Source organism: Apaloderma vittatum, unplaced genomic scaffold (assembly GCF_000703405.1).
Source record: "Apaloderma vittatum isolate BGI_N311 unplaced genomic scaffold, ASM70340v1 scaffold8101, whole genome shotgun sequence".
In the NCBI taxonomy this organism is placed as follows: domain Eukaryota; kingdom Metazoa; phylum Chordata; class Aves; order Trogoniformes; family Trogonidae; genus Apaloderma; species Apaloderma vittatum.
Window position 1 is genome coordinate 27,618 of NW_009697330.1, and position 27,530 is coordinate 55,147.

The 27,530-nt window shown below is 40.9% G+C and overlaps 1 protein-coding gene across 1 annotated transcript in view; it reads right to left on the reverse strand.

Moving 5' to 3' along the window:
• Window positions 1–221: 221 nt before the first annotated feature.
• The window catches only part of TIAM2 (T-cell lymphoma invasion and metastasis 2), a 92,182-nt gene continuing 64,873 nt past the window's right edge, over window positions 222–27,530 (reverse strand). The window contains exons 14-25 of the mRNA XM_009877599.1: window positions 13,901–14,080; window positions 12,141–12,209; window positions 11,634–11,759; window positions 10,339–10,447; window positions 9,585–9,764; window positions 7,977–8,095; window positions 6,688–6,796; window positions 4,932–4,990; window positions 4,007–4,112; window positions 3,235–3,322; window positions 2,705–2,859; window positions 222–1,482 (exon numbers count right to left, since the gene is read on the reverse strand). Of these exons, the coding sequence (XP_009875901.1) occupies window positions 839–1,482; window positions 2,705–2,859; window positions 3,235–3,322; window positions 4,007–4,112; window positions 4,932–4,990; window positions 6,688–6,796; window positions 7,977–8,095; window positions 9,585–9,764; window positions 10,339–10,447; window positions 11,634–11,759; window positions 12,141–12,209; window positions 13,901–14,080 (1,944 nt within the window). The 3' untranslated portion in view covers window positions 222–838. The remainder of the gene's footprint in view (window positions 1,483–2,704; window positions 2,860–3,234; window positions 3,323–4,006; window positions 4,113–4,931; window positions 4,991–6,687; window positions 6,797–7,976; window positions 8,096–9,584; window positions 9,765–10,338; window positions 10,448–11,633; window positions 11,760–12,140; window positions 12,210–13,900; window positions 14,081–27,530) is intronic.

Consider the following 27,530-nt stretch of genomic DNA (forward strand, 5'->3'; position numbering starts at 1 on the left):
CTCTGCAATGTGCTGCTGTGCCATATAATTTAAAAAAACAAAAGCCAAAACTCTTGTATAAATATACTCAAGTGACTGGCTTAAAGGAGGATAAAGTGCACAGATTGCCTCAAGGTCTGCTAATACTCTTCTCATTTATGTGAAAGCAAAGAATTTGGGATTTAAAGCTCCAACTGGAGAAAGCAACATGGTAAAAAGTAGAAGACGCAGCTAAGTACAATACTTATTTGTCTTTACTGTACAGGCTGGTAGAGAAAATAAAAAATACAGTCAAATAAAAGATTACAGGCCAAGCTTTGTTTTTCTATTTACACATATGTATAAAGTATAAACAGCATCTTGAAACTTACAAAAAATGAAATTTCTGCACTATTGTGCACTAAAACACATTAAAATAACTTAATTCTGCTTTAAATAAAGCAAAAAATGAAAACCAAAGAAATACAATGCCCAAGGTATTGAAAAATTAATTTTGCAATGCTACTTTCCATTGTAATCCCCTCTGCCACTCACTAGCCTCTTTTCCACATCCCTTAAAGTACTAATGAGGCCAGCCTTTCCTTCCCCTCCCCAGGAACACTATGTCATCTTAATAACTGCTTGAAAGGGATGAACTAATTTACAGACCTTGGCCAACTTAATCTTTTTTTGATCCACAATAAATTAAAATAAGTTAAGAATCCTTTACAGCTGTTTTTGTGGAAAAAATGTCTTAGTGCACAAAATCGGATAGTAGTTTTCCTGCAGCTTCCATGAATTTACTCGTTTTAAAGCAAAATAAGTTTCTTGAATTTTATGTGGATTTCAAATGGATATTTTAAATATAGTGCTTAGGAAGCTAGGATTTCCCGTGCCTCTCCACAGCTTCATAAAAACAATCCTCATTAACTACAGATGTTAAACTCTGGACACTAAATTCTCTCTCTAAAATAGAGTTCAGATCCAGGTTTGTAGCATCAGAGTGACTGTCGAGGGACTGGTGACGTTCTTGCATCGCCGTTAAAGTTCCCCTGTTACGTTTTGTGCTGTTTACTTTTCTCTTCACTGGGCAGAAATGGCCACGCACCAGCTTTGGGTGCTCTCCTGTCTTGAAGCCACCTCCTTCTTCATTTTCTGCAGCCTGATCCCGTTCAGAGTCAGTGCTCGGCTCCTCTGAAATCTTCAGCCGTTGGAACTGTATTTCAATATCTTTCGTAGGGCTGCCCTTCTTTAGGCTCCGATAGTCGTCATCGTCATCATCATCACTGAGAATATCAGATTCTTTGACAAGAACATTAGAGAAGTCGGATGCGCAGCTCTGCACGTGTTTATCGGGAGAGGAATTTTTGGGCTCCTGGACGCTCTCGGTGGTGTGGCAGCTGCTGCTCTGAGTGCTGCTGCTCAGGCTGCACTCGTCTGAGTCCTGGAAGGTGCTTTTCCCTGGGTCACCGTTCCACTCGCTACTGGGTGAATTCTTCAGTACCTTCAGGGACCTCGTGGAAGCTGTGCAGAGGAAAAAGGCAGTTTTATCTTTTTCGCCAAAACATCAGCTGGTTATACCACCCGTCTCAGTAGCCCACTTAGAATTACAGTGTATGTAGTCTCATTTGATAATTATCCCAGGTCAGATGTGTCACTATTCTGACACTGACAGTGTGATCCCATGTCGAGAGTTTTCATTCCACCTGCCCCAGGGCTATCTCATGCCTTCATGTGTAATGTATACGAAATCCTCCAAATACTGTAGTAATGGTTTACACACATCCAAAGGAAAGCAAGGCCGATGCAAGCACTGGAGGGCCAGGTTGTAGGTGAGATCTGAACTGTCCTAGTTCCTGTGATGTTGAGAGGATTTTACAGACAACTGATCAGACAGAGAACTTGAAATACTAGTAGCTACTCATTTGACTAAAATGTCTGTAGCCTCCACTTAACTAGGCTATCTGCTGGGATGTAGATTTAGTACACTGAAAGAAGTAAGACCCCTGCCTTTTCCCAGTTGTTCTAGCTTTAAATGTTATTAGAGCTGAGTTACTAAAGGGAACCTAGAGGAAAGAACACTAATACTGGATGCCAAAGGGAGGCAATTCCTTCCCAGCAAAAATAATTTGGTCCTTAGTAAGCCCTCCTTTAAGAGAGCTAATGACACACCACAGTGTGGGAGAAGATGGCAAGCTTGCTTGTCTCCCCTAGCCCTCTCCACTGAGCTGTGGAGAAACTCTACTATCTCCCCAGGCCAAAAATGGGGCTTGTGGATCTGGCATACAACATACTGGAGAAGACTCTGGCGGGACCTAACAGCTGCCTTCCAATACCTGAAGGGAACCTACAGGAAGGCTGGGGAAGGACTTTTTACAAGTGTCTACTGATAGGACAAGGGGAAATGGGTTTAAGTTGAAGGAGAATAGATTTAAATTGGATCTTAAAAAGAAATTCTTCAGTACGAGGGCGGCAAGACTTTGGAATAAATTGTCTAGAGAAGTTGTGGCTGCCCCCACCCTGGAGGTGTTCAAGGCCAGGTTGGATGGAGCCTTGAGTAGCCTGATCTAGTTGAGAGGCATCCCTGCCCATGACAGGGAGGTTGGACTAGATGGTCTCTGAGGTCTCTTCCAGCCTAGGCCATTCTATGATTCTATGATACTACAGCCATTCTAATAACTGCAAACCTTCTGCAAGTGCTAGAGAGTCCAGACTCCATTTTTCACTTTGAGAACCTGTTTCTTACCCAGTTTGGCTGTTGCAGGTACACGATTCTTGAGTGGGACAAGGCGATCCTTACAAGTTTTCTCCAGCGGTAGCTCACATTTTATATGACGCCTGAAATTCTCCCGCAAAATGGAACGAATCACTTTCACGATGTTAGTCTTGTTCTCACAGTCACTGCAAGTTCAAGAAAACATAACCTCATTTTCCCCTCTGAAGTAAGACACTACTGGGATGAAATCTGCCCGCCGTCTTTCTGCTGATACGTTTCAGTGCAGTGGGGTTTTTTCAGTAGCTTTCTTTAGTAGTGGTTTTGCAGCTAACATCTTTGTGGTGGTAGGCAATTCACAGTTTGTGTTTTGAGATCTGTTACTTCCCCTTAGGAAAATGGCCTGAAACGTAACTTCTGTAGTTAGGGGTCACTCCATAAGTGGTCTTTATCAGAAAGTAATTTCTGCTAATTGAGAATCTGGTAACGTAAGTTACTTTGCCTGTATCTTACCAGAATTTACCACCATACATTTCTGCAGATTTCTGATGTGGATCACTTACCTGCTGCACAGCTGAAAAATGGTTTCTGGCCTGCCTTCTAGTTCTGACTTTGTGTGAATCAGTTCCCAGATACAGCTGTTCTCTGTTCCTGTGCATGGACGGAAACGTTATTTTTGTATATACTTCACAAAACCTTTGACATTAGAAAGACCAGTGTAGAGCTCCTCCACTCCTGAAGGCAGGGTTAACACAGCCCTGGGTGGATCCACAGAAGACCTCACCCAAGACAGAACCCAAACTGAAGTCTCCTCAAGTTTCCTGTTGCAGCAGCCTGGTGCTGCCTTTGATCGACAGAAGATCTTTCCCCCATTTTTATTGCTTCTTTTATTTGCTCTAAACACCTAATGACACCTCACAGAAGCTACAGAACTGGACAGGATCATAAAACTCAACTCAAAAGGGAAAATGAAGATGCAGGCTTCTACTACCATAAAATACACAGTTAACTCTCCCACAGCTGGAAAAACACAAGGCATAATGCTGTCACCAGGACATCAACCGTGGTCTAACACCTTCCTGTTCATGGTACCTTTTCATTGGGGATTTCCTTTCTGTGATGCCTTTGCCTCACGTTGCATTTTCCTGAACTCACAGAAGCAGCCAACACACCAAATGAAGGAAGCCTGCACCCCCTGAGCGTAGACACAACAATTGCTACTATTTTCTCTGCATCTGCCTGTTTCCAGAGGCTCCAGAAAGACATGTGGAAGAAGCAGTATTACAGAATCCAGAAAGGTGTTCAGTCCTGAAGTATTCAGTACAAGGGAATTACCTGCTGTGTTCCCCAGTCGAACTTGAAGAGCAGATAAAGGAATGAGCCAACGAAATTTAAATGGATCCAAGTCACCATAATTATGTGCAGCACGAACATTAGTAGGCTGCAAAAAGAAAAATGGGGGTATTTGTAAACTGTAAAAGTAAAAAAAAAGTGAGTTTTTCTTGTATTTCTCTGAAAAGACCTGCCTCTGGAAGAGAAACTAAATTCATTAGACTTTTTCCCTCAGTACCCTAATAGGTGCTTGTAAATGTAGTTGAAATGGTGATAGACACAACCTTTGGAATTTGTAATTGCTTCAACTCGTGAAAGCACTTGGATAAAAATAATACTTTGGATAAAAGCACTACTAGGTAGCAAGTTTCCCATGAAGGAACCTGCAGACTGTTGATTAGCAGAATACATTAATCATGTGGCTGCTGCTACTTTCAGAGCCCCTCCGTCTGTTATGATAAGCATGGTGCAGTACTTCACCACTGGTCCCTGGGATATACAGCTTGCTACTTCTGCATTTTGGTTTTGTAAACAGGGACAAGAAGGTTATGTTTATAATGCCCCTTCTCCTTTCCTTCCAAGGCGATCTATAAACAGAGGTCTCTAACCTACCCGCTGTGTGGGCCATCGTAAATGCCACCTGGAAGAATTAATGATTCCTACGTGGCAACATTTCATATTCCACCTGACAGAACTAAAGTGGGGCTTGCACAGAGAAGATGCTGCTGCTTATTAAATAACAAAAGATATTTATTGCTACACAGATGCTGAGCACTTGTTTTAGCAGTGATAGGTAGAATTCCAGCCTAGCAAGAGAAGGTGGTGTTTCACCACGGTTACTCCCCCTTCAACACCAGTATGGTCGATCTCACACTGCAGTAGGATTCTGTGCATAAACACCCACTGTGTCCACTGATACCAGACTTACCATTTTCTTTTTCAGTTTGTAGTTCTCCTTATACACCAGTATTACAGCCCTCTTAAAAACTGAAAAAGAAAGAGAAAAAAGAAAAGGAAAACTGGTAATTACAGGTGTAATATTCAATGAAAATATTATCTTGGAGAAACCAATGACTGTAGTTACAGGAACATGAAGGATAAGCTAAGCAAGCTGACTGAAAAGCACTTGCTGTGCATTAAGATGAAAACTGGGTTTTTCATCCTACACTTGTTCATGCAAGAGAAGTACTTTTTCCTCAGTTTTTTGTTTGAACATTTAGGATGAAGCCATTCTGCCCATTTATTATGAAACTACCAGCAACCTATCTCCTACAAGTCTTCACATAAACAAACATAGAGGCAGGTTAGCTGTAAAGGTTCAGATTTTCTCTCTGTCATGAGCGGACTTTTCCAAGTAGAGTGAAGGGCCTGTAAGCAAGAGAGTGCTGTGAAAAAGGACGCTGAGTCTGTGCTTCCTGCAGTTCAGCCTTTGTTTAGTTGGAAGCTTAAACATCTCAATTCCTACTTTTCCATGTGCAGGGATTCTCTGGCTTCCACAAAATCCAACTACAGTGGCTCACTAATGTTACCTAATCTTTCAGCCTCCAGGGAGGCGGGGTCATGTTCTCTCTCATCTGCAAGGAGGAGCAGAAACACGGGAGCACTGAAGGTGCAGGTGAACTACAAGATGGCTCTGCAGAGCAGTCCTGGATCCCAGTTGGGATTCTCGGGCAGTATAGATCTATCCTGCTCATGTACCCATTTTTCCTTCCAGCAGAAGAGCAGAGAATAGCACGTGAAGCCAGGATGTGACCATAGCCGGCACAGCATTAACCCTAGAGCTTGGAAGTTTCCTTCAGTTCCACATATTAGGTGTGTAATCTATGCTGCCTGCATAGGGTTTGAAGCGAGACTAAAATTCGGTTTCCCAAGTGGTAGAACAAGCAGTCTGAGCTAAGCATCAGGCCAGAGTCCCTTCACTCATACATGACCTGCTGGGAAGTGTCTGGCATATATGGATCACTGAGCAGCTCATCCAAGGAACCTGGCAGGTAGTTCCTGTTTGTTCTGCTCTTAGAAGCATCCCCTCCCCTAAGCCGCCAAGCTTCCCAGGGAAGAAGGGCATGACGGCCCTGAGAAAGAGAAACTTGTCCCCCAACAACCTGGAGTTGCTCTGTAGGTCTTTACTGAATGGCATTTTAAAGAAATGGACAAGTGTCTAAGATGTTTCACTGGAAGATTTAATTACTTGGTAATTATTAAATGATTAATCGCATATATACTACTAAATAAAACTCTTAGTCATATGCTCTCATTTCTACTGTCATTTATCAAGTTAAAATAATCTGAATGGGGATTTTGATGCAGTAGCTGTAAAGCAGAAGTTATCCTACTCTCAGGAATTTAGGCTAAGTCACTATTTTCCTACCAACCTCCTTTGAAAACCTGGTTTAGCAGGGTGTTCTAAAGCGAATATTCTCTCTTGAAAAATCACTAATTTCCGCAGTTTACACATGGGCAGGAGAGCAGCTGAGGTTGGCTCACAAACCAAATTGCAACAGCAAACAAATGAATGAAAACTTTTCATATAACAAAATATAACTATGTATTTGTTCAGCTGTAAGTCTACCCTAGATATCACATGGCTATCCGGAAAGAGGCTGGTGGCATTCAGCTTGTGGGAAGATTTAATGTGGTAATCTTTAGATTTGAAAGAGCAGAGAGTCATTAAGGAAGACACTTACCAAACACTGTAAGTTCAAGGTCTTTTCTCACTTTGCCCAGCGATGGGAAAGGATTCAGCCAGGAAACTGTGGAATGCATCAGAAGTTCTCCCATTGAAAGCTCTGTCACCTGTATTAAATTGTAACAATAGAGAATATAAATAAATAGTATATACATCAGTGCTGCGATCTGTGTATGCGAGCAAAACACAAGCACACATCAATAACTTCAAGGATCTATGTTTTCTGTCTTTATGTACAGAGAGAAAGGCAGAGAGATCTGCACTATGGCAAGAAAAGCATGAGTAATCCCTTTTTAAAAATAGGTAACAGCTATAAAATGTAATAGCCCCTAAGTTACGGAAGCTCAAGTTCTTACTATTAATAAGTTCAAAGAATATTAAATTCATCTGACAATCTGTCACTTACTTATAGCCAGCTTTGAATTAGCTGATTTATTAGCTGTAAGTATCTTTAATTTCTATAGAGCAATTAGTACTAATGACACTGCCAATGGCAGAATTAATGGAGGTCTTGTACTCTGAGGCCGCTTTCTTCTGTGGGACACGACATGACACTGTCAAGAATCTCCCAGGCCATCAAGTTTTGTTTCCCCATAAATGATGAGAAACCAGGTAGCCAGTGGGGGCGATGTGGCTTCTACTAGGAGGAAACAGAACAACTGAGCCAGCATCTCTTGTACCTGGTCTCCACCTTTATGGATTTGATCTGCTTAGTAATTGTTTGATGTAAATGGTTAAGCTGAGATCTTGCTGCCCCAGTTCTGGGAGATGTGTGCCCACAGTCTGTTCAACTAATGGTTTTTGCTCTGACAAATACCCATGGATGCCTCAGCACTGGAAGTGTAGAGAATGAGAATAACAGATCTTAATGTGAAAACCCTTGAATTGCCATTTTCATTTATATGGGTGAAAAAATACCTTAAGAACTCCGTATAAAAATATCTTAAGAACTCTTAAGAGCATAAAATTTGAATGCCTTAGAGCACAGATAATCTCTGCAACATTTAAGAGGTGGAGGATTTTTCCAGCTGGAGAACTGTCTACTCCTGCTTGCAATTCTTGTCGGTCCAGAAGGCAGCTCTGGCAGCTGTCTGAGAATTTTACAATAAGCTACTGACAAAAAGAAACTCGACAGGCAGATAGGAGATGGAAATCAAAATACTAAAGGGGAATGGAGGAAGCCCAGCACAAGTAAGTTCCCAAAATTGCCTCAGGAAGAGATATAGACCAAACGGCCAGCAGAATAATGCTTCAGGAGTGAATAAAATGTGTTGTTCCTTTTCTTACCTCCTTTTCTGTCCCACTTTGATCTGCAACCAGTTGGTCGAATACAGTGCCATAATCTTCATATATCTTCTGCATCTCATTGATGTGACTTGCTACTTTCTCCATTGCCTTCAGTGCTTCTGTAAGGTTAAAAATTTCAAAGACAACTATGTAATTCAATTGCATTTTCTAAACATGACATTTTTTATTGAATTCCATTTGAGGCAGGCAAAATGACACAGTGTTCCCAAGGTCTGCTGAACAGAATTCTAGCTTTGTATCAGTGCTTTCTCAGAAACAGTAGGGGGAATGTTTCCTGATCAGAGTAAGTGAAAAATGCTTGTCTGGTGTCTTAACAACTTGAAAAGGCTGCAATAATAACAACTCCAGTGATAAGCCTCTATATATTTATAGCAACATGATAGCAACCAAGGTTAAGTTTTGCATCTTGTATATGTAGGGCCACTAGGATCTGCAGAGTAATCTACATCCATTTTAGAGTAAGTCATCTGGTGATCTTTAAGAGAAACAAATTGCATTTGGCTCACCGCAGAATGAGCAAAGAAATACAATGTTACAATGTTATAAGTACAAGTTCCTCACAGACTGTATAAGTGAAATTAAATGCTGGTGGCCAGGTTTGTTTCTTTTTTCCCCAAGCAAGAACGTCACTAGATTTCATTAGACTTTTGTGGTAATTCAGACAGGAGTTGGAGAAGGGTGCTTCATTTCTCCAGTCCTACCAGCTCTTTATGGTGCAGCTTTTAGCAGTTTGACATCCATCCTGACCTACAAGTAAGTCACCCTCAGCTTGGTTGTCAGGGCAAGGGAACAGCAGTAATAGCCTTGTGGCTTTTTGCTGACAAGGTATTTTGCTTAAATCTATTTTGTTAAAATGACAATCAATCCATAAAATAAATCACTAGACTTTCATCCACCAGGTGCTGACAGACCTGAACTGGAATTTGCCAGGGTGAAGTCCCAAGCATCTGAGCCTAGAAAAGCAATCAACTCTAATATATGTTAGACAGACAAGTCTTTCTACAGGTGAAGACTGCAAAGCTTTGACACAGATCTTTTCTAGGCAAGAAGAATCACAGCCAAAACTCAAACACCCCTAGGGGTGTTCAAGGGCAGGCTGGATGAGGCTTTGAACACTGTGGTCTAGTGGGAGGTGTCCCTGCCCATGGCAGAGAAGCTAGAACTAGATGATATTTAAGGTCCCTTTCAACCCAAACCATTCTGTAATTCTAAAACTTCCTTTTGTGTCACTCAAACTTTGGACTCATTTCAAGAACTGAATAATAACCACATGATGGAGATTTGGTCAGTGTTCCTCAAGTGGTGGGAAAAAACCAAAACCCCAACACTTTAACCTGGCAAGAATTGAGGAGAAAGATGCCAGTCCTATATTCCAGAGTGAATCCTGGCTATATCTACTTCTCAATGGGACCTGGACATACTAACTAGGACTTTTTGCAAAAAGCATGAAAAAGCTATTTACTATTTTTAAGGAGAGGTAAGGAATTCTCTTTAGGTTTTGACAAGCTCTGTGCTGTCTACCAGTACGGCTACCTGCATCTTCAGAAAGGGCTGAAAATAAAACTGTAGAAGAAAGGAAAAAGTTACCTGTCAAATGGTAGTGCTCCTCACTCTCGTTGTCTGTCAGAGACACCAGCTCTTTTAAAAGCAGTGGATATTTCAGCACTCTCTGAACAGGCTTTATGAGATACGACTCCAGTGTAGAAGAGTGTTGCTTCGTGGGATTTCGAGCATCCAGAAAAGCCTTAAAGGCACTATCTGTTTTGGCTAGATGTAAATAAAAGAGTTGGTCAGTTGAACACAAAAGTCATAGAAGCTACAATAATTTGGAGGCACGGAACTGCAACTTGTAACCAGAACCAAAAGTCTCACTCTTCTTGATCAATCATTTACAAAATAGATTACACTATTTCACATAATTTCCTGCATTAAATAACATACATAAGGGCTAAGAGAGCAACTACATTAAGGTAGGATTATTTCTCAAACGTGATTTTTCCACTGCACTGCAGTGGATGGCAGAGGAACTAATTCCTAATTTATTTTACTACTTGTTGCTGCTTTTTAGAGTATGAGCTGGAACTGCAGACAGTACAAACTTGTGGAAGATGTTTCTGTATCTATTCAGGCTACTGCCTGGATGTTACAAAAGGAATCTCACTCCTTTGGTTCGATGTCATACTCCACCAGAACCACAGATCTTAGCTCCTTCTATTGAAAGATATCTGATTCGCCTTTGCTTCGTACCAATGTTCTCTGCAAGTTCACCAGATTTATTATGGTAGTTCCCCGCAGCTTAAATCCATGCAAACTAATTACAATAATGAAGACAACAAATTACCTCTCTCAAGAACTTTCTGAACTTTGATGTGGTTTGCGCAGAAGCCGCTGTAGAGTTTAAAATGGTCAGCATAATACAGAAAGGAGCCTCCAAGGGAAAAGAGCAGTTTCTGAAATCAACACAGTGAAAATACTAATTCATTACTAGAATCCTCAATAAATATTCAGGCATGTAACACACAGACTCAAGAGTGTGATTATCTGCTATCTTTCTACACATATGCTATATGTTATATACACACGCACATATATATATATAATGAATATACTACTGGTAGTAACTCCTTGACGGTTTTGTATTTCTCTCAGTGCAGAGTTCAGCCTATTTAGGCAAAACCTGCAATTTTCTCCTTTGAGCCTGAGCAGGTAACACCACCGCAGATATTCTGTCTTACTGTCCCTTTCAGGCAGCACAGGAACAAACATCAACGGAAATGTAACGGGGTATGTTGTGTTGGGAAAAAGTGTGAGGAATAGGAAGTAAGGCACAAAGTCAGTGCCAAAGTCAGAAGGGACAGTACAAAACAAATAGAGAATTGGTTTCCAACTCTTTTTTTTTCTCTCAGGCAGGTGGTAATTACAGGGCACCTCTGATATTCTTGGATGAAGGGGACGTTTGGAAGATGTGGGAGGGATTGAATCATGAGGGAGATACTCGTAGAAAAATGGTTCCCAAAGCAAAGATTAAAAAGAGAAGTGAGGGAGGAACTAGGGGAGGAGAAGAGCTGCCCTCTCCCCTCTTTTTTAATTAATGTTTGCTTCACAAAAGGCAGCAAATGTCCAGGACACCTGCCAGCAGTCTCGCTGGGTCCTGAGCCAGTGACTCCATCACCGGGGAACCTCCTTCCTCCAGTTAGGGCAGGTACTGGGTGGTGCCACTGTGACACACTCTACAGTCATTCACACTTTGTAGGCCTCCTTCTTGGACCTCACAATATGATAAACTCATGTCATTTTAACAGGAAAAGCTCCTGGTCTGTAGGAGGTGAACTGAGTGCAGCAGGGAGGAGCACAGGGCAGGGCAGAATTCAGCACAGCACAATAACGTTTCTGCAAAGGACTTATGCATCACAAGCATTGCCAGTTTATAGCATACTCAAAGTCTACTCTGCATCTTCTGCCATGGGAAAGAGGAAGATAAAACCATGAAAAACAGCACTTATCTTTCACTGCTGAATAGATGTAATCCAAAGTAAAGCTTCAAACATAGAAGCAACCATATGAAAAGTTCTTAAAGCCAGATTTTCACAGACATTTGCAGGCACACTACAAAGTATTAAATGACAAAATATTTACCCGGAACTGGGATGGTGTTTCCAGTGTGTTAAAATCTGAGGAAGAAGATATTCCATCTTCGAGGGTCTCCAGAAATACCTTCTGGAAATCCAGCATTTCTGGCAGACTGCCAAACAAGGACTCCATCTGTGAAAAACATCAGGCTGTGAAGCACAGCACTCCATCGTGCACCTAACAGCAATCTTGCAACAACAGTCCACTAAGGAGACGTGGCACACGGGGAGGTTGTAAAGGCCAATAACATCTTTGTTAATATGTTTCAAATGGGGTTTATAAAAAAATCCTTAAAAAAATCCAAAGATTTCTCAGTAGTTAAGTCAGAAGAACAATTACACTTTAAATAAAGAAGTGACGCACACACTAGACAGAAAGGCACTGACTGGTGTAATTCCTATTGTTATCTTTGTGGTTCGCTTTTTCTGTCACGCTCTCAGCAATGAAAAACTCAAGTGTCAAGGTCTTAACCCATAAAAGAATGAAAAGCACATCTTTCAGTTACTCCCTCACCTCATCCTGTGTAAGGAAGGTTTCGTTTTGAAGGGGCTCCAAGTATAGCTCAAAGAGGCAGCTCAAGTCCTGCAAAAAAGAGAATGCGTTCAATTTTTATGTAATGGTTTGAAATTGTTCTTTATGCAACAATTGCAGGGTAAGGGTAGTTTTGGGGAATGAACTAGAGATACAATTCATTTTCCATCACAAAATCACCTGCGTGTTGGTAGCAGTAAAATGATTTCCAAAATAGATGCAAATTGATTTCAGTGTAATGTTTTTGTTTCATCCTTAAGGCTTTACAGCTTGATTCTAAAAAATTATATTTTAGAGTAGCATGAGGAGAAAATGTTACAAACGTCCATGCGTATGAACAGCATCAAATGTTTTAATCATGTATGCTATGTGAAATATATATAGAGACACTTGTTTAAACATCAGTAGTAATATTTAGAAGGTCACATAACATTTAATAATCCTGTTAGTTATTAAAAGGTGCCGTTATATTGTCAGGGGAGTGTGATCAAGGGCTTTTTCAATTACTTTTTCAAAGAATTGCTGTCACTTTTGAAGACTTACTATCCCACACCAAAGCATGGCGGCAGGGCTGGGGCCCGCTGCAGGGCTCTCCGACTCTGGGACAAGACAGAGCAGAAATTCTTATGGAGAAGGAAGCATTTCCCTGAGAATGCCCTAGCGAGTATGTCCAACCTGCCAGGATTTTGCCTAGTGCAAAATTTCACACATGTCAGTGGTCATGCCTTTGTTCAAGCAACTCCTCTATGAGAAGCATCAGCTGGACATGCACTAAGGTCGATGTTCTGTAAAGGTTCCTCAAGCTTCATGGCTGTCCTAGTGTACTGATGGACATACTAATAACAGACAAAGTGTTTTCTCTTCTTTTCCATACACATTATCCCAGCAAGTACTGCTATCTGTAAGGACGTGTTTTGAGATCCAGTAAAGTAGATGGCATCTCCTTGCTTCATTAAGGTCAATGAAATCAACGTTTTCATGTTTATTTTGGCATCCAGTCACATGAATTTGGGGTTTATAAAAAGAGACATACATTTAACAAATTACGGACTTATCAGTCAGAGGAGAAATAACATATGTGCGATGCTTCAACCAACTGGAGCTGTGCCATTTAGCTTTGCTGATTCAAAAATAATTATACACTATTTTCCACAACTAAAGTGGCTTTTTTTTAATTTCTAATTTGTACAAGACTCTATTCCACTCTTCTGCAAGATTTATTTCCATCTTGAAAACTAGAGAAACATCCTCTGGAAAACTCCTATGTTACCATTTCGCAGGTATCTACTCCTCACAAATTACCAGTCTTCAACATAAATACAAATTTAACTAAAACTGAAGTTACTAGATCAAATCCCACAGCCTCAATTACAGGAGCAAGCCTTTTGACAACAAGAGGAACCATTAGGTACGCAGACTTTGTAGGTTATGGCCCTTGTAGAGGACTGGCTGTAAAAAGGTAAGCATGAAATATGCTAAGACCATGCACAAATCATCATAGAAATCATAGAATGGCCTAAGCTGGAAGGGACCTTAGAGATCATTTTAATCCAGCCTCCCTGCCACTAGGGATGCCTCCTCTCGACTAGATCAGGCAACACATGGGGACTGAATGGGAATCGAACCCGTGACCTTAGTGTTGTTAACGCTATGCTCAACTGACTGAGCTAACCAGTCCCCTATAAATCTTGGTCAGCTTCAAAAACAAGCCTTTTGCTAGCCAGATTTTTACTTTTTTTTACCTTGACATAAGATTTCTCAGTGTCCATAAGTTCTTGGATGACCTTCCTCAATCTGTCTGCATCAGAAAGGTGGCGAGCCAGTGGCCGTGGAATTGGATCCTGGTTGTCCTTCTGTCCTTCCATACTGCTCGCTTGGACTTCTGGGAAGTTTCGGCACAACGCGCTGATCTGTTCTGCACTCTGTTAAAGGAGAAGAAAGAGACAAGTGCTGATGTTCTAGAATACAAGCTGTACCACAATTATTTTTAAATTCTTCAAATTTTGCTCTTGTTCCAAATTCAGGAGCCAGAGTATGCCACTGATTTTTGTCAAATATGTATCCTGATAGCTTTGAACAGCTTAAATTTATAGCAGATCCGGAATACAGCAGTAAAATGAAACAAAAATTTTCTCATGATTTTCCATTGTAAATTATTTTCAATCTTCAGATATAAGCTCATGGGATGCAGAAGATGAGAGAGGACTCAAGATATATCATATGCTCTGATTCTTATGACAATAACATCACATTGTTCTCCATCTCTCATTTTCCAAAACTCACTGTGTCAAAATAAGAACTAGATAGATCTTTCTTAAGCATCCAGAATAATGGTTTTGTTTGTCATCTGCTACCTATATTTTGTTGCGTGTTCTTTTTCAGACAGGACATGGAGCTGAGGGTTCAGTTTCCAACGTCCTGGGTTGTTGAAAGACGTTTAGATGCTTCCTCTCCAAGGAGACAACTATGTATCAAGAATTTTCATTTTCAAAAACAGCAAATGGGAATGTAAGTCCTTGAAATTCTTTATAAGAACAATAAAGAAGAAAAAAAATCAGAAAATTTTTAAGCATAGTAGGAACTGAAGATGGAATAACAACAGCTAATCTTGTAAGGCAAAGATGAAAGATAAAGAGATTTTTCTGACACTCTGAAATGGTTGTGTGGTTCATTCTTTCATGACCACCACCAACAGCCAAGAGCAACTTTTGCAGGCAATAATCCTTAATGCCTAATTTGAGAGTTATTCCACTGTTGTCTTTCTTATATGACATTTTCCTTAAAGCTACAATATTGGAACAATTACCCAAATCCAAATTAACAACTGTTGGCATCCACCTCTTTATAATCCATGAAGCAATTCCTCTTCAGTGTTTCTGTTTTTCAGACACTCTCTGAGATACTGGACAGCTGCACATGCTGTGCCATTATATTATCTTCTACTCAAAAAATTCATGCAGATGAGGACATGAATGCTGCCTCATTTCAAATGGAAGCCTTGTTTCAGTGAAGAAATCAGGACATGGGTGTATTTCAAAACCGTATTCTGTATTAACCTATACTAATGTATTCCAAACGCTGTTTCAAGTAGTCCTTTTTTCTCCTGATTCACCACTGATTACCTGAGTATCTAGGTTCACCAACTTAGTAGGTCATCAAATGAGCAAATGCAAAAGTTATTCTGAAACTAAAGCAAGCTATACAAAGCCTTCAGCAAGGCAGAGGCTAAATGCACTAGCAATATTAAATCTCAGGCATTCATGTGACAAAATATAGGTACATCCCTCATACTGATATGAGAGAAATAAATGTTAAAACATCAAATATTTGCCTTATAGTCTGTATTACTCTGTAGCTTCCAGCCCCCAGTTTTGAACAATGCCACCATTAAAAAAAAAATTGTCACTTTCTTTACTAATATGTGCAATCATCTTCACAATCCTGTATAATGACAGATTGCAGGAATATGAAATTTAGATACATTTTGTATTTACAACATTTATTAGGACCTGAAAAAATGCAATGCCAATTGAATGTTTTTTGTTGGAATTACAGCTGCACACTGATGGAATACATTTAAAATTCAGTCTCTCTGTGCAACTAAAATTAATTAATGTTTTAGAAATAACTGAAAGCTTAATTTATGAAATAGCATGTGTGTGTGTAAAAAGCAACTTTAGTTGAATATCAAAGTACTTGAGTTTTGTTTTCTTTGTTTCTGACGTCAGAAAGTTTTGTATTTGTATCAGAATGACTCAGATTTTATGCTCTCTACGGCTCAAGGTACATGTAGGCAGCTTGATTTACATCAACCTGATGCCTGATCAAGGACACTAAGATCAAGGATATGAGACAGCCCATTGAAAGTGAGTCATGAACATCATCATCAGGCACAGTTTTACAGGGCAGAGTTAGAAGTTCTCTATTCTTCCTCAACAACCTTTGAATGTAGGGCAGGCAGGCATTGGAGAACACACTATGTTCTCCTTTCCCTTCAGTTTTGGGGCCAGAGTTGCATCTGTCACCAAAAACAACTGGCTAAGACAGTATATGGAAATAGACGATATTCCTCAACAAACATACTATTTGAGTACGTAAGCAACGTAATTTCAGTGTCAGAAATTGTTCCACATAACTGGTCTAGGACCACATGAAGTGTACCTTAGGTTATTGACCAGGAGCCCAGTATTCATGAGAAACTTCATAATAATCAATAAATAGAGAGGAATAAAAACCATTCTTGCTCCACATTTCTTCCCAAAACTCCCTTAATCACCCACGTCGGGATCTCCACCTTTTTTTCACACTGCTCTGGATGCTACACTTTCTGCCTCTCACACAAAACAATGTCCTGCTCTTTACTATCTTTGCTGTTTAAACCAGATCTTTTCTAGAAAGGCTCCAGAGACAACCCCTAAGAATTTCTCCTATCTTTTATGTGTGGTCAGGAGAGGCCGTGCCTCTGTCCTGTTACTGAATGCAGCTGAATTTCAAAGCCACTTGGGCATTTGGGACGTCAAAGTAGAGTTTGGCAGTCCAGTGACCTTAAACCAAGAACTCTCAAGAGGACCCCAAGCTGATACTACATACATTCACTGTAATCTCAAATTAAGGTGTAAATTAACCCTGAATTTGCGCTGGCAATGACACTGCAATGGCTACCACAGGCAGATTTCACACTCAGATACATCCTCAAGCTCAGAACTTTTTATTTGAACATGACCAAGACTGTCTGTATTTAGTAAATGGTAAAAACACTATTTGTGCCAATGTTTATAGCATACAGTTCACCACAATAAAAACACTTAAATTGGCTAAAAACCCCACAATGGATTACTGACTGCAGACAAGGCTGCAAGGTAGCTGAGTGCAGAGAAAAGCTGAGGAGAGCACACAGTGGAAGCAACAAAAGTTCTCAAAAAATCCATCACTTAAGCTTATGTATTCCACCTTCAGCAACATGTATGAGATTGCAAGCAGCCTCAGCTTACATTTGGCACTGAACAGCAGAAAGATAAGGCTAAAAATCTAGAAATTTCAGTTAACAGTGCTAGAGTTGGGAAATACAACTGGATCTTATGCAGGGTTTATAGAAAATGCAAATAGTTGCATTCCAGAGAGAACGAAATTAAGCAGCACTTTACTGTTTTATTGGCCATTTTCACTGATTTTTTAAAAAAAAGCTGTACAACCCCTTCCACAGACCTAGCAGTCAGGGGAAGAAGCCTCCTGCTCCACGCTCTCTTGGCCTCTATGATAATGGAAGCATGTGTGGAAGTAGCCTTGAGAAACTTTTTTTTTTTATCCCTGCATATTTGCAACTCATACTTAGGTCCCACATCCTTTTGCAGGGAGTGTTCCCTGTGAATGTGGAATGCTCACAGTAATCTTAAAAGGGAAAGTTTCAGTCCACATAATTGTCAGCTTGACCCATGGCAGTCAAACACCCACAGCGGTGCTCAGCTTGCCAGACAGAGATAAAGCATATCCCATTTTCAATAATACTCGTGCTAAGAAACATTCAAGATATTCCTTTAAAGTGAACAAAAGGATACATTTACAAGGAATCTCTTACAGTTTTTCTTTGCTCCTTGCAGACAAGCATATCATCATTTGAGGCTGTGCTATCTCCGTCAGAGTTAAAAATCTCCACAAAATTAATCCGTGAGAGAGCAGAAGACATTAATCAGCAGTGGTTAAGCATTAGCACAACAATTTCATGGCTACCCTGTGACATTCTAGTGATTGACACTGATTGAGTGTAAATGCTGCACAAGGTCAATTAGTGTTATGGTGTCTCTGCTCACTGCTGTTATTTTACCCTCATTTATACAGCCTGCACTCTGTCAGTTGGCCAGGGTTTGTTAGAAAAAGTGATAGAAAGGATTATTTTGAGTAGGCTTAGAAAACTCTATAGCTTAAGAAAGACTCCTTGGAGGGGTTAAAACCATGTATGTCCTCTGAGGAGTTTTCAGATTTCTGTACCCTTGTGCAGGACACTGACCACATCTACAACAGGGTGATCATCAATCCCTTGAATTCCTTATCCAAAGAGGAAGCACGCTCAGAAAACATCCTGCAGAAACACATTAGTCTTGTACCCTCTGAAAACTAACAGCTCAGCTCTGCCTCATGTATGTATTTCTATAGGTATGAATATACCAGTCAGCAGAAAAAACACAATTACACAGGATTTAGAGAAACGAACAACTGGCCAGAGGCGTCTTTACCTTCCTCAGTCTCTGAAAAAGGAAAGCTTTTGGAGGTGATCATCACTTTTCTTTCGTATTAGAAGATGTTTCTCTCCAGAATGAAGGGATCCCTAACAGCCATCATTTTTTTTGTGGGTTCATCTCTCTACAGACTTCTCTGTCAGGCCCAGACTGGGAAATACTTTGTAATGGAGCAATGTAAAATGCTAGAAAGTTGCAGGTCTTAGCTTCCTTAAAGACCACTGAAAAAAGCTGTCTTATGTTACACACCAATACAGTATGCGCACTCCTCTATATTATTAAATGTCAGCAGTTTTACTGAAAAAGGCCTTGTGAGGGTTTCACGATAGGTATCTGGGCAAGACTGCCACTCAGCTTTGGGCAACAGAAGCTACAAGAGAGCAGCAGCCTCAGTCATCACTTATCTTCTGGTCCTTCTCTTTTTCCCAACTTCAAGGCCACTAAACCATTCCTGCCTGACACTGCTGAAATTTTAGGAGTCTGTTTTGTTTCACTGTGTCTCTTTTGCGCGTCTCCTAAAGGAGACCTAAAGGAAAGGTATTTTTTTAAAGTGTCCGCTCAGACCCTTCACAGCAATGAGCCAAGCAGAGAGCTATGCATTAAGCAGGGAGAAACAACCCGTCAGTGTCACATTATGAAAAGCTGCCCTACCAGACACTTCCAGACCAGACAACAGGGAAGGAATTAACAATGAACTTTTGTCTTTCAGTCGGAATTTCCCATTTTCAGGGAGATTTGAATTAGCAAAGTCAGCCTGTTCTGGTTATGCAAATATGTGTCACCAACCTCATTTAGAAATCACAAGTACAGTAAGACGAAGGGATGACGACCTCGTAACTCCTTCCCTACAGTGCAGGTCAAAGCCTGAAAGAAGGCTGAACATACAGCTAAGAGGCAACCCACCTGACGCGGTATCTGAGCTATTCATATGAATTCCATGGTGGCAAATCTTCCTTCTCACTCACCCATTGCTCTCCTTGGGTATAGAGGAAGAACTGCTGAAGACCGAGGTACCTGACTGAAGCTCTAGTTATAAACCAAGACATGGAGGAGGGACCTGGGCCCAAGAGCCTGAATCAACCAGGTCTCGAGGACCAGCAGCTCCCACCGAGTTCATAGATGCTGTGCTCAGCTTCTCTAAAACCAGTCTCCTGACCAAGTCATCTGACCCGAGGTGTACCAAAGTCAAATGCAAACCAGAAGTTATTTCCATCATGGAATGTTAAATTCTGAACACACAAAATGTAAAGATGAGAGCATCAGGAAAACAAAAAGAGAGGAATCCTGACAGCCCAGGTCACAAAAAGGAGACTCTGACCCTGTAACATTAAAGCACGCAGTGCAAATTTTCCCAAACCCTGATCTTGTGAAAATGATGTTATTCTTTCCTTCCCTATGTCTTTATCTTGATGTTACCATTTTGTAAGGTAGAAGGCTTATGTATTTCTCTACCACCTGCATAGCACAATTACAGCCCTTTTATATTCCCCCAGCCAGTACCCTGATTATAGCTCTTAGTTTTCTTCATTGTTGCCACCATCCTAAGTTATTTATGAAAACACAGATCAATAGTTAAGACATTCATGCTGCAGTTATTTCCAAACTTCCCTGAAGAATCTTGTGAAAATCATTCCGCTCCTTGCCAAAATCTGGATGACGGCTCAGTCCTTTCTCTGACAACTGCAAGAAACAACTACTTGCTTGAGCCGGGCAGCACACAGAGCAGGCAACCACTCCACACCTCCCTCCCCTAAAATTCAAAAAGCTCAAACCTTTTCCCATACAGTGCACTGGTACAAACTCACCCACCGGCTACGCATTACCAGAATCCATTGTTTGGCTATTAATGCTGGGACAGCCGCTATTTATCAAGCACAGACAGCCAGGCATGCTCAGGCAGCCGGGTTACCCACCTTAGCCCAATTAAGCTGCACCCCCTGCCCCTCCCAGCTCTACCCACGCTGCTGCAGAACTCACCACAGAAAACATCCTGTGCAGGGAGCTGTACGCTGCTGCTGCCTGCTGCTGGGTTTTGCGAGCCAACGCTAAACTCTTAGCTCTGGTTTTACTCCTCCTGAAGGCGGGCATTGCGGCTTGCGAAGGCAAACTTTGCCAAAGGAAAAGGCCCCTCGGAAGGAAGCCACGGGTGTTGCTATTCCACCCCCCTCCCCGAACACACCTTCCCTCTCAGCTCAGCTGCACAAGTTTCTCTTTTGTGCCGATTAAGGAAAATCGGAGATGCTGTCATCATCCCAGCATAACAAGGCTAAACAGCCGATGAGAGCACAGACAGACCTGCCATGCCTCCCTTTATTACTATAAATGCAGGGAAAACGTGCCAAATGAGAAGGTTGGTCGTGTTGTTTTTTTTTTATACACAGCTTGATGTAGTGAATGCAGGGCAAAGTGCAGCTGTGGCAAGGCAAAAGTGGGTTTTATCTCCCCAGAAATGTACCTGCCCCTGTGGACTTTACTGCATAAACAAAACATCAGGTGCTTTGAGAAAATTAGCCAAATACCTAAAAATATCTAGAGGGTGCTGATTGCCCCTGAAGGTCAGGATGAATTTTCAATGGTACTGATGTTCTGTCAAGGGTATAGGCTGCTAAATGGTGTGGCATACAAATGCTCTTACAACGATAAAATGAGAAACAAATAGGTAGTGCTCTGGATGATTTCTTAGCATAATTGTTCTTGTCCTTTGTTTGAACTTTTTAGTTGTAATTACATCAATAAAAAGAAATTTAAACTGTACTCAGTAATAAATTTGGGCTTGAAAGTAAAAGTCCCCATGTTGACATATTTACAGAAGACCAATTGGGTCTATGGATAGATTATTTTAAAACCAGTGTAACTTTAAATAAAACATTGCAGGACATGACACCATGGAGCTGAAGAGTTACAAGACTGACAAGCAGCTCATTAATAAATGGAGAACTACACCAGGGGCATAATAAAACGTAGTAACTCCCATGTTCCCCCTGTCACAGCACTGTTAGAGCACAGTGGCTTCATTCAGCAGTGCCCTTGCCATCACCTACTGCTCTCTAGCAAACCCTTTTCTTGAACCTAAATGATACACCAAGCCTGGGTATCTATGCCCTTGATTACGTGTGCTCCTTCAGACATTTCAAGGATATTCACTTTCATACATGCAACGGAATAACTCAGCCTTCTCCTTTAAATACTGCAATTAAACTTGCATCCATCTCTTTCCAAATCATTAGCACAACTTGACAGCTCCGCTTGTGCCAAACCATAAGAGCTCAGTTGCAGAGCAGCTGCCTGTCAGAGGAACAATGATGCCGGAGCCCTGAAACAACACCACGCTGCTGATAAGGCTCGCAGAATGCATCACCACGGCAGGAACCTCCTGTTTAGCTGATGGACTGTGCCCTTTCTTTCCTTTGGAGGCAGATACCAGATTCACTGGGTGAGAAGACGACAGAACAGAAAACTGAGAAAATGATCCCGAAGGAGCGAGAGAGGTTTTGCTTGCTCCCCAACATTTCATATTTCAATGGGCGCACAGCCTAGTTTTAAAATCCAATTATATGGACTACTGTGTAGCATATACAAGGCTACTTTTCTTATCCACCGTTAGTGGTTACCCCTGCAGTAGTCTGCAGACCCTAGGGATCCACAGAATAAGTCTGAACAGAATTTAAAAAAAATAAAAATATCACTGGTCTGTGGAAATTAAAAGTTTACAGTACTGCATACGGCATTTTAAAAACACATCAGGCCACTAGATCTGCATTTATTAAGAGTATAACCGGACCTTCTGAAAAGGTACTGTTTCTTTGTTTTCTATCAGCAACTGAGTCATGGCAACTTCAAGCTCTGTTTTTTTGTAACAGATATGTGTTAAAACACACCTTGTCCACTGGGATGCAGAAAAAAAAAAAAAGGCTGATAAATTTCAGGTCCAAACAACATCGTCAATCTCGATGAAAAACAATGACAGGCCTTTTTAATTCCGTATTAGGAAGTTATTCTTCCCCAGATTGGCTAATTAAGTCTGAGTTATTAGCTAGCCATATGCCAGCTAAAAGATGTTACCAATTAACAGCTTTTTCTTTAATGTGTTTTCATTAGAATTACAAAAAAAAAAAAACCACAAAACCTCCCTATGTTTTAGTAATCCTTCCAACTCCTATTGAGGGGCTTGATAAATCAAAAAAGTCAAAACCACAAACTAAAATAAACTAAAGCATTTTCTTTAGCCTTTCTTCTTCTCTAGAAGCACACAACAAAGACTCAAGAACATGCCTATGTAAAATTTACACGTAAAGCAAAAATATTGCAAGGTGATGGATTAAGATGACTGGAAAAATGACATAGCCTTGTTGTTTGTTCCTGTGTGCTTTAACACACATTCCCTTTACAGACATCTGGTTTTCATCTTTCCATTGCAGTGGCACCAGGCTTGATAGTTACCATAACAGTAACATCCTTTGTGATACAGGCTTCCCTCTATTGTCCCGATACCTTGATTATCTGCATCGAGTTTGTTTCTCATCCTGCTTTTGCCCTTAGTGTATGAAGGCAAAAGGCTAATTTTGCTCTGTCTGTATATACTTTGAATGAAAGGAAACAGTGGCTTGCCTCTGGGACAATTCTGAGCACTTGTAAGGTACTTTATAACATCATTCTGGACCACCAGTGGAGCAGAAGTTTAATTTGTATACACAACGTGTATTTTTTAGATATAACTGTGTGTGTGTTTATATATGTATGCATACACACACATACATATATACAAATATATATATATATATATACACCCTGGACTAACAGTAGCTCTATGACACTGTAAGATCAGGTTTAATTCAGCTGGTATCCAGATTTCTACAGTTATCTAGAGGGCCTCCATTTTTTACTTTTTACAAATGTGGGTGGATGATTTGCCTAAATATTTTTATTGCCCTTATTATGCTAATAACATGGGTTTTAAATGCCTTCAAAATGTATTTTTGAATCATAATTGACCACAGTGAAGACCTTTGCTTTAATTCTAGTGCTAAAAATATTAATTAACGTTCCAAATGTTTAAAACAAATTCTTGTTTCATTTTTAATTTCAAGCATCTTAAATACTGTTTGTAACATTATCACCCAAGTTGTTTTGTGCTGAATGCAAAAACTTTCCTCGAGTGCTGAATTAGAAACTATGGCAACCACTGAGACATTATCTTTGCAGTTGCATTCATCTTTCACAATATATGTTTTACACTGCCTCCTTCGGAGGCAGAGAGGGCAACCCTTAGCTCTTCTTGTTAGTAGCAAGCATACTGTGTTTCAAATGCTAAAAGATGCAATAACCCCCCTGTAAAGACAAACACAGACCCTCTGAACTCAATATCAACCTCTCCCCTGGTTTCTGCAGGGTTTTGTTTAGGCACTAAAGAAGGATTCTGCTGTCTCAGAAGGAAATAATCACCATGTGAGTGAAGGTCTATGCCTGAAAACAGTTTGTTAACAAGTAGAAGTGGAGGCACAACAAGTAACAAAACAGGAAAATCCATTAGAATTTCCCTGTGCATCTGACTCAGCTGACCTCTTATTTTTTTTTCACACTCCTCCCTCTTCCTTCCTTTCAGATATCTTTTCATCTTCAGCTTTGCAGAATCCGCTGCAGCTAGTAGATTTTTTCAGTTTTGGCATTTCAGGTCTACCTTTTACCTTATATGTTCCTGACAGCACAGAACAGGAATCAAAGCCTCAGTGACACATACGACAGTACCCAGGATGCTTTATTTGTCTGAAATCCTGTATTGCAACTTTGGGTGACTTTGAAGCGATTTTGTGTCCTATGGGTAACTGCTGGGCACATCACATACCTCAGCACATGCTAAAATTGTGCTCAAATGCTTCAAATGTGTATGTTATTGTCAGCACTGTAACTGAACAGTATCTCAGTCTTAAAAAAACACACCAAATAATCTACAGCTAGCAGAGAGGTTATGCAGTTCCCTAGGTCTGTCAGAAGAGTGATTAGATATCTCTGCCTTTCGTGGCAAAGTGAAACGCTGCCGTCATATCCTGCACTGCAGGTGACTGGCGTTGCCTTTGGAGGCCCAGGGTGGCGGACTCCCAGGCAGCTTCCTGCCCTTCATCGGTGAAATCACCAGCGCCTCCACAGATACTGCTAACTGTATCCTGTTGCAATTTAACGGGCCTGTTGTCACACGCTTCTTTTTTCACCTGTAGGTAAGCCTCGTGGATTTTTCCCAGGAGACTACAAAGAAAAGCTGCATTGGAAGTCATCTCCCACTGGCTCCTTCCCTTTGTAAGCATCAAGACAACACAATTTCCTCTCCCGATCAAAACCATCTGCGCATTTTACACTAACAACTGTCACAGAACTTCTGAGAGGATGTTTCCTTCAGTCAGAGGAGAGACAACAAACACCACCTCCCCCACAAGCTCCAGCGACTCAATGTACTAGAACAGAGCAGAGCAACACAAGCTCACCTTTGGCCTTCCTTCTTCCGCCTCCCTACCAGTAACTATGCAAGCAGGTCTCCATCTACAGCTTGACCTTGTGTCTGGTTACAGGTTCACTCTAGATATACCACCTTTCACACTTTAAGCTTAATGGTTTCAACGTTCCTCCATAAGTTAGTCAAGACAGGCAACTGTTAGATTTGAATTTTGGGCCACCCATAGGGTGTCTCTGCTGCACTTAAAGAATTGCAGGATCAATGCAACAAAGCGACATCCAGGACTGGGGTCAGTCGCACTCATTGGTAGGTTTATAGCAAGCGTTCTGTAATCTATAGTCCATCAGTTTTAGTGCCTTCTCTAAGGGATAGAATAAGATACTGAAACCTAAATTAATTAGCAATGCTCTTACAGACTTGCAACAGGCTACAATTTTGCTCGTATCACTGACACTCTTCTCAAAAGGCACATGATGACAGCAGGAGTCTGGCCGTGGCTCCACACTGCTGGAGCCAGCAACTCTTGTTGGGCTCACCATAGGCTGGGCTCTCTGCAAGGGAAGTACAATAATTAGCAGAGCTCCCCACAGGCTTCTGTCATGCTTTTGATGCAGAACTGTCCCCCCTCCAGGCACAACTGAATCAAGGAAAACCACTGCTGAGGAACATGCTATTTTCCCATGTTAGCTCTTAGACTCCCTGAATGCAGCTCACATCTGGAAGGAAATGACACTTGGACTGCAGAGAAGCGTACATGATTCTGAGAGTACTAACTACATTGTTAGTCCCCTTCCTACAAAGAACGGAAGAAAAGGCTGTTAATTGCAGACTACTCCTCAAGCTTTTTGGATCTCATCAATTGCTGAAGAGAAGTTCTCACGATTAAAATAAAGGCAAGACCCTTAATGTCCTCTGGATGCTGAGCAAATCTTCAGGCAGGCAGCTCTCCTGCAATTAATGGCATGCTGTGCAAGTGGGAACTGCCTGGGCAATGCAAAACAGAGCTAATGAGAAGCTACCATCACTAACATTAACTAGAATTGCCTCCGTGCAAGAAATAGGTTTGGGGCTATATAGACATACCAGTAGTTTTTTCTTCCTCTTATTTTACTTTTCCCAGAGAGACTTCTGCTGAGCTTCTAGTCATTTCTGCCTGGCCTTCTCTCAATGGAGCTCAACAAGTGGTGTTTACTTGACTAGTAATAACACTTGTCTTCCAAAAATTTTTTTCAGTCTTTGCTTAACAAAATTACTCCACACTCCCACCCCCCGTCCCAGTTTTATTTCAAGTTTCTTTGGGAATGTTTTGAGGTTCGGTCACTAACTGCCTAGCAAGAAAGGATGCCACTTATATCAAATGGAGAGAAATATGGCTCTGAAATACACCAGGCACATGGGTAACATACATACACACACTACCATGCTATCCTAAATGTAATCAAAACACAAGCTGTACTTGTCATGTTTTATGTTTTATGCCCTGTATCATTACAAACCTTCCTTTTAATCCAGTATATTTTGGTAAATCTTTAATTTTCTCACCGGAAAGTCATACTAGGAAACTTTGGTGGGGAAATAAACATTTCTTGACATTTACCCACTAAAAGACAATCATGCACTGCTTATTTTCACACATTCAGACTGATGATTCCTATCTCGTCTCTGAGAATGAATGAGCGAGCGTCGTCACCAGACCAAAATAAGAAACCTCCCCAAATGAATATAAAGGATTACATTTACTGACAGCACCAACAGAAGGCTGTTAGGTGTGTTTTGGATAATGGTGGCCTGAACTATACCACATCACATGCGCTACAGTTCACATGCTTGTACAATGTTTTCTAGATAACAAATCAGAGGAATACATCAACCCTAGCACCACTTGCTTTCTTCTTGAAGACAAAATAACATTCAAATTATCCACAAACTGCTCAGAGAGGTTGTGGAGTCTCCTTCTCTGTAGACTTTCAAAAACCACCTGGACACGTTCCTGTGTGGCTGCCCTAGGGGATCCTGCTCTGGCAAGGGGGTTGGACTAGATGATTTTTCAAGGTCCCCTCCAATCCCTTGTATTTTTTGTGATAAACACTGAACAATTGTATTAATATTCTGCTGGGATTGGACTGTGTGAGTAGTGATTACTCACCACCTTCACCTCTACTATTGCATGGCAACTGTCACAGTCACTCCCTTCCTCTCCCCAAAATCAAACCTTACTTTTTTTCTTTAACAATTGAGCATTCAAACAGAGTAGCAAGGCGATATGCATTCTTTCATTCAGGTTTGAATGCAGACTTCAGGATTTTTACACTTAAATTGCTCTATCTGCATGAGAAGTTCATAGCTGTAGTGCTACTGGTTTCAAAACCAGTTTTAGACAGTTTGAAAACAAAATATTCATTTGTTTAACTTATCAAAACCACCCTTCCAACACATGGCCATGCCGTATATACAAGAGGCCAAAACCAAAAATGCAGCACTCTTCACAACACTTGATGATTTTCATCGCAGAAATCAGCTAATAGGCAACACAACGACTTCCTTTTTAAAATCCTGACGTGTATTTTGCATCTGTTAAACGCACTCTTTTCAGAAGCTGGTGATAGTTGGATCACACAGAAGAGGGAAGATGGGTTGGCCTTCTCACCCAAGCCTCAGTCTCTGCATTCACACTGCTCCAGCACTGACTAACAT